We start from the raw sequence: 15956 nt of genomic DNA, 5'->3' as shown, positions 1-15956 counted from the left end.
TTTTTTTGAAACTATCTCTGGGGAAAGACTCCCCGCCTGAATATATTTCTATCAAAAATAAGTTCAAGACAGACGAGAGGTTAGAAAATCCCGCCACAATCTGGCGTGGATTTTCTGATCTGCCTTTTTAAGGCGGTGAGACCATAGGGTGAGGTCTGAAATAATAGCCCTAATGACATCGTCAGGAGAGAGCGACAAGTTTTTGAAGGTTTTTGCGTTGCGAGCATCCCATATTTTCCAAAGGAAAAGTAGTAACATAAAGGGCGAAACCGACTGAGGGAGTCCATTTGGACATGGGAAAGACAAAAGATCCGCAAGGGGGGAGAAGGAGGGCAACATTCCAATAGCGCCCCAAATAGTTGCGGCTGCCGGGCATGTGAAGAAAAGGTGAGCTCTGTCCTCTGGCGCGTTATGACAACACGGGCATAACGGAGAGTCGATGATGGTCTTGCAATGAAGATTCGCTCAACAAGACTTGTCATGCGTTCTTTGAACTCTTTTTCCTTATAAATGGTTGATGTGAATGTTTTCTTCTTTTCTTCAGTGACGTTACGTAAATATTGATTTTATTTCTCCTTCTCCTTTAGAGAGTCTGTACCATTCTAAATCTGTCAAGTAACTCACTCAAATTGACCTCATTTTGACGGACATGCTGCACAGCTTGCTCCAGCCTGCCAGCAATCATACCAAACTCCTTGTTTTTTTTCCAGATATATACAGGAGTCTTGCTTGTCCTCTTTGTTTGTAAGTAAATCAAGTTGATTGAGTAATAAATCCATGGGAGCGTCTAGTGGGCGGCCGGCTGCCCACTAGCGCGATGGAGCGGCCAGCCATACATGCGCGAGCGGCCGGCCTAAAATAGACATGCATGTGTGTAATTTTTGTCCGCTAGCGCATGTATCTTTTAGCATTTAATACATTCACACCGGTCACAATCAGTTGGAAAAAACAGATCACATATGCATTTGTTTCGGTTTTCAAATTTTCAAAAAGCTATATCTTCCAAACCGCGCGTCGGAATTAAGATCCGTTTTCACCGCTGGAATCCTCGCGACGTGCTCTTCAAAACTATATCCCGCATGGGGATGTTTCGACGAACTAGTCTTTCTGCCAACTAAACATCAATGTGTGTGCAACTAGACTAGATTGCCGCGCCAACTGAGCATATGCGTGTGCCAAAAAAGTACTGCCAACTAAACATTAATGTGTGTGCAACTAGACTAGATTGCCGCGCCAACTGAGCATATGTGTGTGTGCCAAAAAAGTCCTGCCAACTAAACATCAATGTGTGTGCAACTAGACTAGATTGCCACGCCAACTGAGCATATGTGTGTGCAACTAGTGTCCTGCCAACTAAACATCAGTGTGTGTGTAACTAGACTATATTACAAGCCAACTAAGCATATGCGTGTGCAATTAGTCTTCCTGCCAACTAAACATCAATGTGTGTGCAACTAGACTACATTACAAGCCAACTAAATATCAATGTATGTGCAACTAGACTACATTACAAGCCAACTAAATATCAATGTGTGTGCGACTAAACTACATTACAAGAGGAGGTTGCACATCGACTTTCGTCGAGGCAATAGACTAGTCGCACATCAAAGTTGTCATGGTTGCTAGGTTGTAACCTCATACGAAGGCGCAGCTCCAAACATTAGTTTTGGAAAAAAATTGCATGATGTAGTAATAAAGTTGCACAATGCAGTAATAGAGTTGCACTATATAGCTCCAAAGTTGGCATCGAAAAAAATTCGTCAAAATATACCCATGCGGGATCTAGTTTCAAAGATCTCACCTGTATACAACTTTTCTGCACCCTCATGGTCTATGGATGTGCATTTTTTCACCATTCAACAAATTCATGTCAGTGAGATGTGCAACTTTATCTGTTGCCCTGGCCAACTGCCTAGCAGATTCTGTGCAACTACTTCTATTGCCCCTGCCAACTATTTCCAATGACCGTGTCCAACTGAAAACAACTATATGTGCAAGTAGAACTACTATAGATGCCAACAAAAAATGATCGTCGTGTGTGCAACTTTCCAATGACCGTGTCCAACTGAAAACAACTATGTGTGCAACTAGAACTACTATAGATGCCAACCAAAAATAATCCTTGTGTGTGCAACTTTTCAATGATTGTGTCCAACTGAAAATAACTATGTGTGCAACTGGAACTACTATAGATGCCAACAAAAAATGATCACCGTTTATGTAACTTCCGAATTACCGTATCTAACCGAGAACAATTATGTGCGTAATATCTAGAAGTACTATAGATGCCAACAAAAAATGATCGCTGTGTGTGCAACTTCCCAATGATCATATCCAACTGAGAACAAATATGTGTGCAATTAAATTAAAACTACTATAGATGCCAACAAAAATGATCACCGTATGTGCAACTTTCCAATAATCATATCCAACGAAAAACAACTATGTGTGCAACTAAAACTACTATAGATGCCAACTAAAACTACCCTGTAAATACTTGTTCTGGATCTGCAAGTGGCGAAGGTGCCGTTTCAGGATGCAGAGGCTTCTGATCTGGGTACTGCAACACTTTGTAGTTGTACGCAGTCTGAGCAGAAATGTTGGCAGAGATTCTCTATCTTCCCATGCTGCGGCCTGTAATTACTAGATGCAGTGGACGAGGACTCCAGCATGTCCCTGCAGCAACGAACCAACACATCCAATCTATTCATTCCCGGCAAGGAAACATGAAAAATTGATGGATTTGTTGGGGGCAAATCATCGCATCAGGCCAGGGAAGAAGAGAGAGAAAGAGAGCAAAAGGAGTGGATGAGGAGAAGATACGACCTTCTTGGGGCACTAGGCATGTCATCGGGGCACAGATCGAAGCAGCCGTGTGGTAAGTCACTGGGAACCACGTCGCCTGGCGAGCGAAAGCACAAGCCCATGGAGGGCCGCGTGCCGTGGCGACGACAACCGCCGGTTGGTCTACATCTGCTGGATCTCGCCGTCACCGGGATCCGGGGAGGAGAGGAACTCCCAGCCTCACGTCGTTGGCTGCTGGCTGCTACTCGGGGCGGGCCATCCATGGCGACGCAGCGCAGGCGCCGATGCTCCCTGCTGCTCGGGGGCAGGTGGATGAAGAAGGGGAACGACGGGGGAAGATGGGCGTGGCTGAAGAGGAGAAGGTGGAGGAGGAGAGATTGGACGTCTGTCGTGTATCGCGGTGCTCGCGACTGCCTCGCCGACCAGGTAACACCTGGCGTTGCAGGCCGCGCGATCTGAGTCGATCGAGCGGCGAGCGTTCGGCCGCTCGTTCTGTCTATTTAGTGGCCGGCCGCTTTTTAGATTTCAGGTAAATCCATATGGCCCTTCATTGCTCCCAATTCGATCTGACACGCCTCTTTTTCCCTCACTACTTTACTGAAAGAGTCAACAGCTGACTTCAGATTCTGACTTGTGCCAGTGTGTTTTTGTGTACGTGTTGATGTTAGGGCATCTCCAGCCGTTGGCTCCCCAGGAGGGGCAAAAAATCGCCCCCGGGGGCGCACCGGCGCTAAACCGCGCACTGGGGGCGTGACGCCCCCCAGTCGCGGCGCCCACGGTTCGTGCAAAAAAGTCAAACACGGCGCAAAACGACTCAAATTTAACGCAAACATCGGCGAGTTCGTTCAAACTTAAACATATTTTACAAAAAAAGAAAAAAAACTACCGCGGGCTACCCCGCCGTCTCCCTCGCCGCGCGCCTCGCCGCCCGCCCACGCGGTTCTACATGCCGAGGAGCTGTAGAACCGCGTGTAGTCACCGCCGTCGTCGTCGTCGTCATCGTCGCCGCCGCCCCCGCCTACGCCTTCGCCGTCCCTGCTGCATCCCTCCCCCGGTTGGCGCGGCGGGTTGGAAGGTCCGGGGGCGTCGTCGTCGTCGCTGTCGAGGATCACGACGCCGTGCTCGTCCTCGCGCCCACGCTTGCGGGCGGCGATCTCCTCCAGGGCCCGGCGCTGCCGGACCGTCTCGTCGCGGAGGTAGTCGTCCCGCGCCCACTGCATGGCGTCCTCGTCGGAGAAGCCGCGCCGAGCTATCTCCTCGTACTCCGCGGGGAGGCCGGGCTTCGGCTTGGGCTCGACGAGGATGAAGCGGCCGGTGGGTGGAGAGGCGTTGGCGCCGATGCGGACGCCGGAGCTGCGGGTGCGCGCGACGACCGGTGTGCCTTGGGGCTCCGGCTTGACGGGGCGGAGGCAGGGCGAGCCACCGGACGAGGAGGAGGACCCCCCGGTCTCCATGCGCCTCGGGGTCCAGGAGCTTCCCCGGCGGCGTGAGAAGGAAGGGGGAGCGGGGTAGTCGAGGCGCGGCGTGTTGCCGCCCTCGATGTACTCGAGGACGGCCTCCAACGTGCGCCCTGGCACGCCCCACCACCGACGCCGGCCGGCGGAGTTGAGCCTGCCGGAGGGCACGACGCCGTTGGTGGCCTCGAGCTGCTGGGCGTGACGGCGGCGGAAGTACGGTTCCCAGAGCGGGCTGTCGGGGACGTACCATGGCCCCTCCCTCGCCGCACGCGACAGGTTCGAGCGGATGCGTGCGACCTCCGCACGCCGCGCCGCGCCGGTGGGTATCGGGGGCATCGGCACGCCGCCCGCGCTGATCCTCCACGCCTCGGGCACCCGCATGTCCGGCGGGACCGGGTACTCGCCCTCGTAAAGGAGGCGAGCCTCGTCTTCATGAAGATGGCGGCGGCCGAAGCCGTTCGCCGCCGCGCCGTCGCCTGGGAAGCGCTCGGCCATGGGTTTTGAACTGGAGACGGCGAAAGAGAGGAGAGGAGAGGGAGGAACGACGGCGGGAAGTGTGAGTCGCCGAGTGCGCCGGGGCGCGTCATATATAGGCCGAGGCGCCGCCCACACGCGTGGCACCGTGTGTACGCGTGGCGGACGAGGGAGGGCGAGGGACGCGCGTCATCCGGCCTTCACTGCGCCGCCCGTGAGGCATCAATGGCGCAGGCTGACCGGCGCGGCAGCTTTGGCATTGATTCGCCGCGGGAAACGAGGCGATGAGGACGACGAAGGGCCGAGAAGAGAGCTGTGTCGCTGACGCGGCGGGCCCGCGGTTTCTTCGCGCCAAAAAAGTTCGCCCGGCGCCCCCGAGGTCCGCCGGCGCTGTTTTCGGCCCAAGCCGGCGAAAATCGGGCTCCTGGGGGCGCGACTGGGCCGTTTTTTCGGCGCCGGCGCGAAAAAAACGCCTGGGGAGGCCTTCTTGGAGGCGCGGCTGGAGATGCCCTTAGTTATGTGCATCCTGACCATGCAGAGGCCGGTGTGGTGTGCCCACTGGGTTTGTATCCCTGATGCTCCATTTTAAGCTAAGGAAATCCATTCTTTGTCGAGAAACCAAATTGCATCCCGACAGGCGGTTAAACTAAACTGAAAAAAGATCAGTCATATTGTCAAATCTAATATTTCTTGCCACCACAAAAGTGTGCCCTCAATACGAGCCCCTCCAAGTATCTGGTTGTCTGAAACTGATGGATCAGCGTAAGTGAAGACTCTAAACTGATGGATCATGCAAAGGCTATTTAGCTCATGTGAAATAAAGAAAAAGGAAAGAAAACCGAGGCCGAACGAGCAGTTAAAAAAATGCTTCAGAAGTAGCCTTGAAATTACATATGCCAAATCTGACACTTTGCTGCTAGGTTAATCTGAATCATTTTTGCATTGCTTTCTCGACACATTCAGAGATTCAGAATACAACAAACACAAAACAAGCATTCTTTACTTGCTTCCATTTCACACCTTCCATACTCCATCCACATGTTATGTAACCTCTCAAGAAGTTTAAGTTGTTACAAGGAATGTAACCTAGCCTGAACCTGTGGGGGGCTCTCTCAACATTGCGAACCCTCGCCTGGTGTTCCTTCTTCAGCAGTATCATGGTTTGACAGAAGCTGATGACTCTAACTCGGCAGCTATCGCGGACTCACGCTCAGCTTGAGATGGGAATCTCTGACGATTTTCACTGAGGATTCACAGCCATCTCTTTGCCTTCGCAGCTGAATTCATCGGAGGTGGCGTTTTGGCTTTTCTGTCACTTGAACCTGCCAATGGAAGTTGAAGCTCTTTCAGTAAAAAACTTAGGATCATCACAACACAACGTCCTTTAAAACTATGTACAGCACCAGGATTTATAGTAAAATTATATCTGATTGGGCATTTTCTCCTGCAGAGCTCTGTTTCCCACTTGCTGCATTATTAAAGTTGCAGCGGGGAACAAGTAAATTCAGTTCCAAGCATCAACTAGCAGCTCACTCGGAAAATTTTAAAAACTAGGAACAATATACTGACAGGAAGGGACCTATAGGCTCAGAAAGCAATGGCAAGAATCCTTGATGATTTCTTTGATTGCATATGTATGAAAACCAATGATTACTGAAGCCACGAGGAAATAGAATGCAAGCAGCTAAAAGAGGGTTATAGTGGTTTTGGCCTGGGAAGCAAAGGACTGGTTGAGAAAGAATGGAGAGTTCACATTGATGTTGTTCAGGCCATCGAACCCAGGAGAATGGCAGTGGCTTGTAATTGTTGGCGCTGGCAGCACATGCAATGATTTGGCTATTTTGTACACCTTTCATCAAACGGTACAACATTAGTAACAATTTAGTTGATTACTCCTCTGCACAAGGCAGCCTCCATCATTACATATTAAGTATATGAAGTAGGAGCAAAACAGCAGTTTCTTTATCCAGTACTTACTCGAATCCGACTTTCCTCCTAGAGATGATCTGCGTGACATGGTCGACGATGGAGGTGGGAGACCTGTTAGTGACTGTCTTCTTTTTAACCTCGCGTTGGTAGTAATTGGAGATGCGCCGTCATTGTTTGCATTAGTTGTGATTTTGGCAGGAGTTGCTTGGGCTGAATGTGGAGTATTCCTGCAACGTTGTGTCAACGGCAGAGAAAGCTTAGTGCACATGCAGAATTACAATCTATACTCGTTTGCAAGTGCATACTAATATGCTGCTCTGAATGGACCTACCTTCTTTCAGAGCCATGAATCAACTTCCCTATGCTGCTCTGAATGGATCTTCTTAAATGTGACCCTTTCTTCGCCACGCTGCTTGTGGTTGTTTTATCCAATTTGGCATCAGAAGGTTCTTCCGTCTGCCTCACTTCCACGCCCATGTACCTTGATCTGCATGGTGTTCTCTGGAGAGTATCCAAACCTGACTGCTTGTATTGATTATAACCATCAGGGGGTAGTTGATAAAAGGTAACCGTATCATCTGTTGTAATTATCTTCTCATTCTCATGTCCGACTGGCTCTTCAGATAACGTTGGGGACATCTTTTATCACAATGAGGAAGAAGGATAAAAGGTCAGTCACTACATCACCAAACATTATGAAGTTATTCAGAGAAAGATATACCTGTATTACAGATCTGTGGAGCTTTGTGCGATTGAAGCCATCAATACTGCACTCCTTGTCACGAGCTGTCCCGTGATCTCTGTTGAATCTCATCGCTGAAACAGGTGATTTTGGTGGCTTTCCTGGTATGCTACCCTTTTCACTACTAGTAGTCTCTAGGCTTAACCTACGCGGCCTTGGTGGGGTACGCTCCGGGAGTTGCTTTGTTCTTCCACTCGTTACTGTATTTTCCTTCAGTTTAAGTGACGATCTTTCAAATTCTTTGGTTGCCAATGCCTTTTTGAGAGTTTCTACCTGAAAATAGCTTGAACCTTACATACTTATCTTCTGTTTGTAAAGCAAATGAATTACATATCCAATGTAAGCATTTGGAACAATAACAATTCAATGTACACTACTAACACAGAGATAAATGCAAAATTCTGTAGGGACAAAGTCTTCCATTCTTCAGTCCAATGTTTCAAACAAAGATAAAGTGATGAAATAGTAAATTAAGTGTAAGTGCAACATTGTAAAGGTGGTCAAATTATATTGTTGATTTAGCAAACTAGCAACAACTCTTGAATATGCAATGGGAAGCAACAGGAAAATACCTGTTCTTTAAGCTCTCTTATATCATTGCTTTCTTTGTTTGCATGAGCAGTTCCAAGTTCAACAGTAGAAGCCCTTTGGGCAAATTTCAGTGTGCTAAGAGTTTCTACGTAAGATTCCCCCTCCGGACTTATGTGGGCTAACATCAATGTCTTTGCATTCCCCCCTGTCATCGGCAACGCAAAAACAATATTAGAAGATGTTACAGTGGGCATATGACGTCAATGTATAACAAGGTAGGATGGAGCCAATGAAAGCACTGCTTCATTATCAGTGATTTTGCATGGACTTACACTATGATGCTGATTATGTAAAAGATACTTAAAGAAAAGACATATAACATCAAAAGTGACCAACCACTTGGTTGATCAGTAGTATTAATATCGACAGCTAGACCAGTGAATGTGGTGAGCATGTTCCAAGATATAGCCAAATACCTAATGAACTCTGTAGCAATTGGGTAAGTTTGCTATTTCTGTATGGAATGTGAGAATTCTTCTGAGCTAAGGCAGTGATGACATCCCCTAGGCAAGACAGTGACTTGTTAATATGCTGAGCCTCCTTCAATCTATCCCCCGTGGCTTCTGACCTGTCAACCCTTTCACTTCCTGCAAGATCTACCAAATGCAGACAGCTACAGCTGACATTGCCAGAAATGTCCTTCCCATTTACATGGACAGTCAAGATACTGCAAACATAAAAAATCAGTTGCAGCAAATATTGAAAGAACACACAAAAAAGGTTACTGGGGCAGATAATGCGAACTCAAACCTATGAGATCTACTACTTCTATTGTTCATTGCTGTTGGACCAGAAGCACGGTGCTTTTCCCCCAGCAGCATCAAATTCATAACATCAGAAGGGGACTGAACTGGGCACATCTTTGCATCTGGGAGGTTGAACAGACCATTGCTTGAAGACCTTATATCTAATGTGAAATTATTGTCAGGAACCAACACAGTTATGAAATTGGATTCCACTAGGACAAAAATATAACAAGAATGGCACATCAGATATGAAAGGATATTTCGTGCTTGAAGTATCTTCGCTTAGGAGATCACGAACTTGCTCATTGTATATTTCAACCATCTGCACTCGTATGTCATACTTTACATCTTCTCTAGAAGTTGATATGGTGAAGAGATCGTTCAGTGCCATGTAATTAATTCCAAGATCGTTAGACGATAACCCACCAGACGGGCCGCACTAATCACCACCATGCATAGACAAAGAACAATTACATGTGATTCAATATGGTCTGATAAAAATAAGGAGTTACTGTAGAAATTATGATTTGTCTCTATACCATTGTATGGGTTTTGCCAGAACCTGTCTGCCCATAAGCCAATATGCACACATTATAACCATCCATGACAGATCTAATCAATGATTGTGTCTCCCTGTAAATCTCATCTGGGGAAATTTGAGCATGAAGATGTAAAAATTAGATAAAGACATGGGCATGCAACTTCAAGTACAGTTTAGACAAAAAGTTTAGACCATATCACCTTGAGTGGTTGTTGGCCCAAAAATTTGGTTGAACTGAAAGATCTTACGTGTAGTTTGTGGCTTATATGGATCACAAACCATTATCGAACCATCATTTCCAACATGTTCAATTGAAGAAATAGACTTTGAATTCATAAGTGGTCTTATCCGGCAGAAGACTCGGATATTTCCTATAAAAAAACTCTTAGAAATCATCAAAACAGTAACATCCATGACAACACTGAACTATACTGATACCTCGCACTTCTTGAAGCATGTTATACAGGTTTCTATTTTCTTTCACAGCTTGGTTATAGCCAAGAGCAGCTTTGGAAATCCCTTGAATGTTATGACCTGTAAAGTATAAGTCTCAGTGTTACACCAGACAGCTAAAGATTGTAAATGGAGCTTACTTTGAATACCTGGAACTGTGTGCTCGGACGAAGGTTTAAACAACATACCTAATTCTGTGATATCATCTTGGAATTGGGTCTGCAAAGACCTGAAATCAACTTTAACCTCTTGAAACATTGTCTTGAGCTCCTGTAAAATATGTCATGTCATTACAAAGTACAAACTGAGTGCTGAGCAAACTGTTGTTCAACCCACAAAGAGGTAAACTTGCCATTTAAGGAACATATAAGATCATTACAGTATCTCAGAAACACGTTTATTTTAAGAAAACCTTAACACTGCGTTTGGATGTCTGTATTCAGCCTCTGAATTGGGAATTGGTATTGGCAGCCTCCAATTCAGCTGTTTGGATGTCCTCTGTATTGGCCGATGGAAATGAATATCAATACAGAGCTTGAATCCTCTCGCTTGTGCTGAATACCGAGCCCGAACCCTCTGATTTGCTCGGAAACGCTCGCCCCCGCAAAACGTACCGGTTCGTCTTGATAAGAAAAAAGAAGCCCATGGAGAGAGGAGCAGGGAGCTCCGCCGCCGCCCTCGCCCCTTGCGCTCGCCGGCCTCCAGGAGCCCCCCGCCGTCCATGGAGGAGAGAAGCAGGGAGCTCCGCCGCCGCCCTCGCCCCTTGCGCTCGCCGGCCTCCAGGAGCCCCCCGCCGTCCATGGAGGAGAGGAGCAGGGAGCTCCACCGCCGCCTCGTTCCTCGCACTCGCTGGCCTCCAAAGTGAAATTGGCAGGGAGCTCCTCCGCGTCCCCATTCCGTCCCTGCCTCCTCCGCCTGCGCGCCCACCACAACCTCATCCTGTATCTCGGGCGTCCCCATCCCCATCCTGTGGTGGCGACAAATTCCTCCCTCACGACCATGACCCTATCCCTCCCTCCCGCAGTGCTTTCTTGGCGGAGGCAGCCTCATCTCGGCAAGACTGAATCCTTGTTGGCCTGTCTCCGACGGAGAGCGGCGTAGCGGCGGCGGTCGATCTTCTGCAGGGCGGGAAGCTGAATAGACAAGGAGTGGCGAGCAGCGGCAACAAGCAGTTTCGAGCAGGATTGGCGAGCAACAGAGGACAAGCAGCGGTCGGGAGCGGCAGCAAGTATTAGCGTGCAGAGCTAGCAAGCATGGCTCCCCGAAGTATTTTTTTTATGCTCTTGAGCGTACTTTGGTAATGTTTTTGTTGCAAATACAAACAAAATGGCGCTGAAATTTGTCACATTCCATCTTCAGAATCTTCATACTCATGTGAACATGCAATTCCAGACTTTGTCATCCAAACAGGACTTGGTAATGAAACCTGATGAAATTCCAATAGCTAATTCAGCAAACAACGAAACAAGCGAATTCGTATTCATGCCATTTCAATTTCCTTGTCGAATTGGTATTCCAGTCAATTCAATACAGAGCCCAACAATACAGACATCCAAACAGAGCCTAAATGGATGATGCTGACTATCAAACTTGAGTATAATTTAGTTATTAGCATGAGATCTCACCAAGAGTTCAGATTCCTGTGCTTCCAAGAGACGCAGTCTATTCTCATTCTGCGAGTTTGAACACTGAAAGAAAAAAATAAAAAGGTATAATGCATCACAATGATGTACAAAATTTGAGCGAAGTGTCATAATTCGTCACTGACGTGTTGGGGAAATAAATGTCATGGGGGGATTATTTCCTCAGAAGCTACAGAGTTATTTGACCTTTTCTCTACCCTATAACAACATTTTTAAACAGAGTAAGAATTTATTCTGGTATTGTGTTCTTCAGGCTTCAGCACCGGCATTTATTACGCATCCCAGATGTGAAGTACATAGTCAAATCAGAGCAAAAATATATGTAGCCTTTTACCATAACTATGAGAAAAGACTGATAGAATGTCAGGTTAGGAACCTGTATCACAGCCAAATACTAAAATGGCTATTCTCTAGTTGCGCATTCTAAAAGTTTATTCGTGAGATTAAAGGTGATGCATGGAATCTTTAGCTACCAAATGTGGCGTGGCAGCTACATATTGCTTAGGTGTCTTTAGGCTTGTCACACCATGCTTTTCATTCTATTATTCTATAAACACAAAGCTTTTGCTTCTCTCGTGAGAAAAATATTGTTCAAGTCAATTCCATTAACTTCTGCAGATAAATGAAAAGGGACATTGCAATATTTAAACATTACCTCGATATGTTGATTTGGTTCATTTTTCATAGCAGCCCCTTCTGGAGAAATAAGTTGAAGGAGTGGTTTGAACTGGATAGAAGGCATTGATGTCAGCTGTAATTAGCCTTGATAAAATATTAAGAGGCGCTAAAAAGGAAAATTTCCAATTGGAAAAATCCTGATAGACATCGGCGAACAGAAATGTGGACCAACTATACCAGCCTACAAAGCCATATAATTAAAGGACAGACCCAGTGCATAGAAGCTCCCACACAAGGTGGGGTCTGGGGAGGGATTATAGGAACCTAGTCTTACCCCTGCAAAGTGCAATGCAGAGAGGCTGGTTCGAACCCAGGACCTCTTGGCACAAGTGGGGAGGACTTCACCACTGCGCCAGGCCTGCCCTCTACAAAGCCATATAATTCATTGCAAAAAATGCACATGTCTGACAACACAAACAAAAGGAACTTGGTATAACCACAGTTTAGAATTCAGAACTGAGAGATACGAAAGATCGAGGATCTTAGTGTCTGCTTGTATCACATGGTACTTTCTAAAAGCTGTGCTTCAGAGTAATAAAACAAATATAAACTCCATCAGTTTCATTCATTAGGAGGAACCCAACCGCGAACAGTAAGAAATAAAGTCAAGATTCCTCATAGTTCTACAGTTCTACGGTATCAGTATTCTTACTTTTATACAGAACTTGTTCTATGTTTTACGTAGAAAGATGTAGTTCTAACACCTTTCCCAGTATTACAGTGTGGTAACAGTAATATGCTTAAGTTATGATGTAATAATCACTAATATAGGGAAAGCTGTTCACACATAACACATATTGGTTTGCACTAAATTGAGCAAGAATATAAATGTGCATGAAAAGAATAAGCCAACACAATAGTTGAGATGATGATAAGAAACGGAAAATATTTGGTGCAACAATGCTTTGAGTAGACATCAACTTATGATATACAAAAATATACTGAGACGTCACGTGAATAATAGCACCGCAACTAAAGGCGAACGGGCCACATATGTATGTGGATTCTCAACCATTTGACACAGGCATTTTTCAGAAAAGATGTCTTAGAATGAATATGGAATGACGCAGGTGCTTACTGTTGCGGCTTATAAAACAAAAGCGAGCCTGAGTGCGGCTAAATTGATGAGGCTAACGTCAGCAATACATATGGCATTTGAGAGGAATAATTCAATAGATAAGTCACCTGTTCTTTTTCCAGCTGATTTGATAAAATAGTGCCAACTAGCGTTACTGGATCCTGGAAAATAAGTTTAGCCATATCAGAAAGCTGATACATGGTTCTGTACTTTCAACCAAAAAAAAACATGTTGACTAAGGACCTTTTTAAGAACGTCCTGGTTCAGATTTTCCTTGCAGCTTATCATGCAATCAAGAATAATCCTCTGAAGTTTTCCAATTGCCTCTACAAATGCACAATACATAGATGGTCAAATTATTCATCAGAGACTATGGTTAACCAAGCCGCTGAAATTAGTTAATGCATGCAGAAAAACATAAATAGCGCAATTAATTGAGAAATCAACTAAAGCAGCAGCATCTATATGGCGACACGTGTTACTTATCAGCTAGAAATATTTAAGCACTAAGTGTACAAAACTTGCAAAGAAAAGTGCATCACAAACCTTCCATGTTAGGACCCACGTTTTGAAAAGATTGACCCTCAGCATCAATCTCTTTCAAGTCTAGACACTTTTGAGGGGTAGAAGATCCTGAAGTGACATTTTCAGACCGAACATGAATTGCAGAACATGGTGCAAGAGGTGATTTCATATACTTGACTGGCCCATAGGTTTCACTGCATTTCTTTCGCTCCTGGTAGGACTTCAGAGAATTGACGCAATCAACTATCTTGCCCACTGACCCAGCATCAAGATTGTCCTGCACAAACAACCAAATTAGTGTCGTGGCTAATGGGCATCGATCCATCATCAAGATTAAGACGGTAAGGATAGCTAGCAAACCTTTTCCAAATCAGAGGCCTCAAAGCTCGGCAACTTTAGCTCCTGAACAGCAACCAAGAAGTTGCGGATGTTCTCGAAATACTGAAAAGCTGTCGATGGCTGGCTATCGCAGGGGGCGTTTGCAACAACCTTTGGCACAACACCTGGCTGTATTTTGTTGATGGCCTTGCATAGGACAATGCCGTTTCTTAGAGAAGAGACAAATTCTTGTTCCGATGGGCAATGGGAAAGGCCGAAGGGCCCAACCATGCTCTCTAGCCAGGCTGCAGCCTGGTGCCGTCTCCATGCTTGCACAAATCAAAGCAAGAAAGTACAGTGAGCCAATGAGATCTACACAAGCACAACTTCATGTGTTGGAAACTGTGGCATGTTAAACTAAACATGGTAGTATTGGCTACATATGCAAGGAAATGCAGTAATGCGGCGTTCTAGCTGCAAGAATGACACTCTTGCATTAAAAGTATAATTAGAACTGGCCAACTGCACAATCTTGTTTAGGATTTTTCTCCGCAACTAACATTGTTTATCTTACAGAAATGAAAGCATGCATAATAATAATAATCGGAATAAAAGCTGCACTTTCACTGCTTTGCACGGTTCTTGGAGCAAAGATAGCAGCGGCAGATTCAGGAATCACTGAAACATATTGCAGAACTAGGGTTGAAGGCACAGCAGCGCGTCTGAGTCCGACGAACCCCGATTTGTACAACGAACTTCCGCCAACAAGCGCATCGATTTGACCCATAAGAAGCAGGGGAAAAAATTAATCGTTGCGCATCAGATGGCACAATATCCGCAGGATCCCGTGATTCAATATGGTATCCAGAAATGGAACCGCGCGATTCCCGCGAGCCCTCCACCAAAGTTACTAAAACAAACGCGCCCCAAAATGGCCACGCGCTCGCTTCAGCGCAAACCCGCCCAGAACCCAACCAAAAGGAGGCGCAGCAAGAAAGAAGAAGAAGAAGATGCGCCGCAGGAATCTCAAAGGAAGCACCGCGCTACAGCCTACAGGGATGAACCGATCGAGCAAGAAGCCGTGGATGGGGGCGACGAGAGATCTGCGTACCAGCCTCCTCCGTCTTCCGCGACGCGAAGCGGCCGTCGCGGAACGACACCCTCCGCGCCTCCGCCATGCGCCTCCGTCCCTCACCCCGCTCGGGTCCCGGCGCGCCTCCGCGTAGGCTTCTGGAAGCTTCGATTCGGGAGCAGCGCGCCGCGTGGGGAGGGAGGGGAGAGAGAGAGGGGAGGGGTTTGAATTCGAAACTGTGGGGTGCGGCGGTGGGGCCTGCCCGAGGCGGTTAAAGGTGTCCGGGATCTCGACACCGCCCCCCAAAGATCGGACGGACAGGGAGGGCTCTGCTGGCTCGGGGTCTGTGCGTGTGCGGCGCCGGCCTCCCAGGTAGTAGTACTGTACTGGTGGGGAAACCCGTCGTCGTGGGGCCAACTTGAGAGTCAACGGTCGTGGCCAGACAGTCGGACGCTCCTCCGTGACGGGTGCACCGACCATGCCGACGCTCCTAGTATATCGGCGGTATCATGTGGATGTAACAAGATACCCTATATTTACTTCTGCAATCTGAGCTATTATTTCGCTCGATTCCAATCTGGGCATATCCCGATCCCAGGTAGTAACTCAAGTGACTAAATGTATTTTTAATACTTCCAATCTGACCATATCAAAAATATAATTGCAGTATTACTTGTTCGTCTTCTCTCCTCATTGCAAAGTCCTCTTAATATTGTGCAGTGAATCTGATTTACGATTTTTTTTCTCCATGATGACAATGGTGGCAGTGCCCCGGGCAAGACTAACCATCACATCTATATCTATATCTATATCTATATTTATACCTAATATTAAAGGACAGATTGTTTCTCCATTATTTTTGGTCCATCGATGTTTTTCGTATGTTTTTTTTTGTTTTCGTCCG

At 46.5% G+C, this 15956-nt stretch overlaps 1 protein-coding gene across 1 annotated transcript; it reads right to left on the bottom strand.

Moving 5' to 3' along the window:
• Nucleotides 1-5709: 5709 nt before the first annotated feature.
• LOC119275645 (kinesin-like protein KIN-14A) lies at nucleotides 5710-15279 on the bottom strand. The gene is made up of 19 exons (XM_037556539.1): nucleotides 15092-15279; nucleotides 14023-14309; nucleotides 13684-13939; nucleotides 13381-13463; nucleotides 13245-13298; nucleotides 12037-12108; nucleotides 11364-11426; nucleotides 9927-10008; nucleotides 9724-9819; nucleotides 9486-9656; nucleotides 9284-9390; nucleotides 9005-9183; nucleotides 8749-8910; nucleotides 8415-8665; nucleotides 7980-8143; nucleotides 7387-7680; nucleotides 6997-7304; nucleotides 6714-6892; nucleotides 5710-6058 (listed from the first exon to the last, which is right to left on the bottom strand). Exons 1-19 carry the CDS (start codon nucleotides 15156-15158, stop codon nucleotides 5988-5990), a joined length of 2946 nt encoding a protein of 981 aa, XP_037412436.1. The 5' UTR covers nucleotides 15159-15279; the 3' UTR covers nucleotides 5710-5987.
• Nucleotides 15280-15956: the final 677 nt, after the last annotated feature.

Source organism: Triticum dicoccoides, chromosome 3B, assembly GCF_002162155.2.
Source record: "Triticum dicoccoides isolate Atlit2015 ecotype Zavitan chromosome 3B, WEW_v2.0, whole genome shotgun sequence".
Classification (NCBI taxonomy): Eukaryota; Viridiplantae; Streptophyta; class Magnoliopsida; order Poales; family Poaceae; genus Triticum; species Triticum dicoccoides.
This window is presented reverse-complemented; position numbering and strand designations above follow the sequence as displayed.

Excerpts from the sequence above, each read along its gene's own strand:
- LOC119275645 (XM_037556539.1), bottom strand. The coding sequence starts at position 15,158 with ATGGCGGAGGCGCGGAGGGTGTCGTTCCGCGACGGCCGCTTCGCGTCG. Across the intron at positions 8,911-9,004 it reads GAAGATACTTCAAGCACGAA|ATTAGATATAAGGTCTTCAA; the intron begins ATATCCTTTCAT and ends CAATAATTTCAC. Across the intron at positions 8,666-8,748 it reads AGAAGTAGTAGATCTCATAG|TATCTTGACTGTCCATGTAA; the intron begins GTTTGAGTTCGC and ends TTATGTTTGCAG.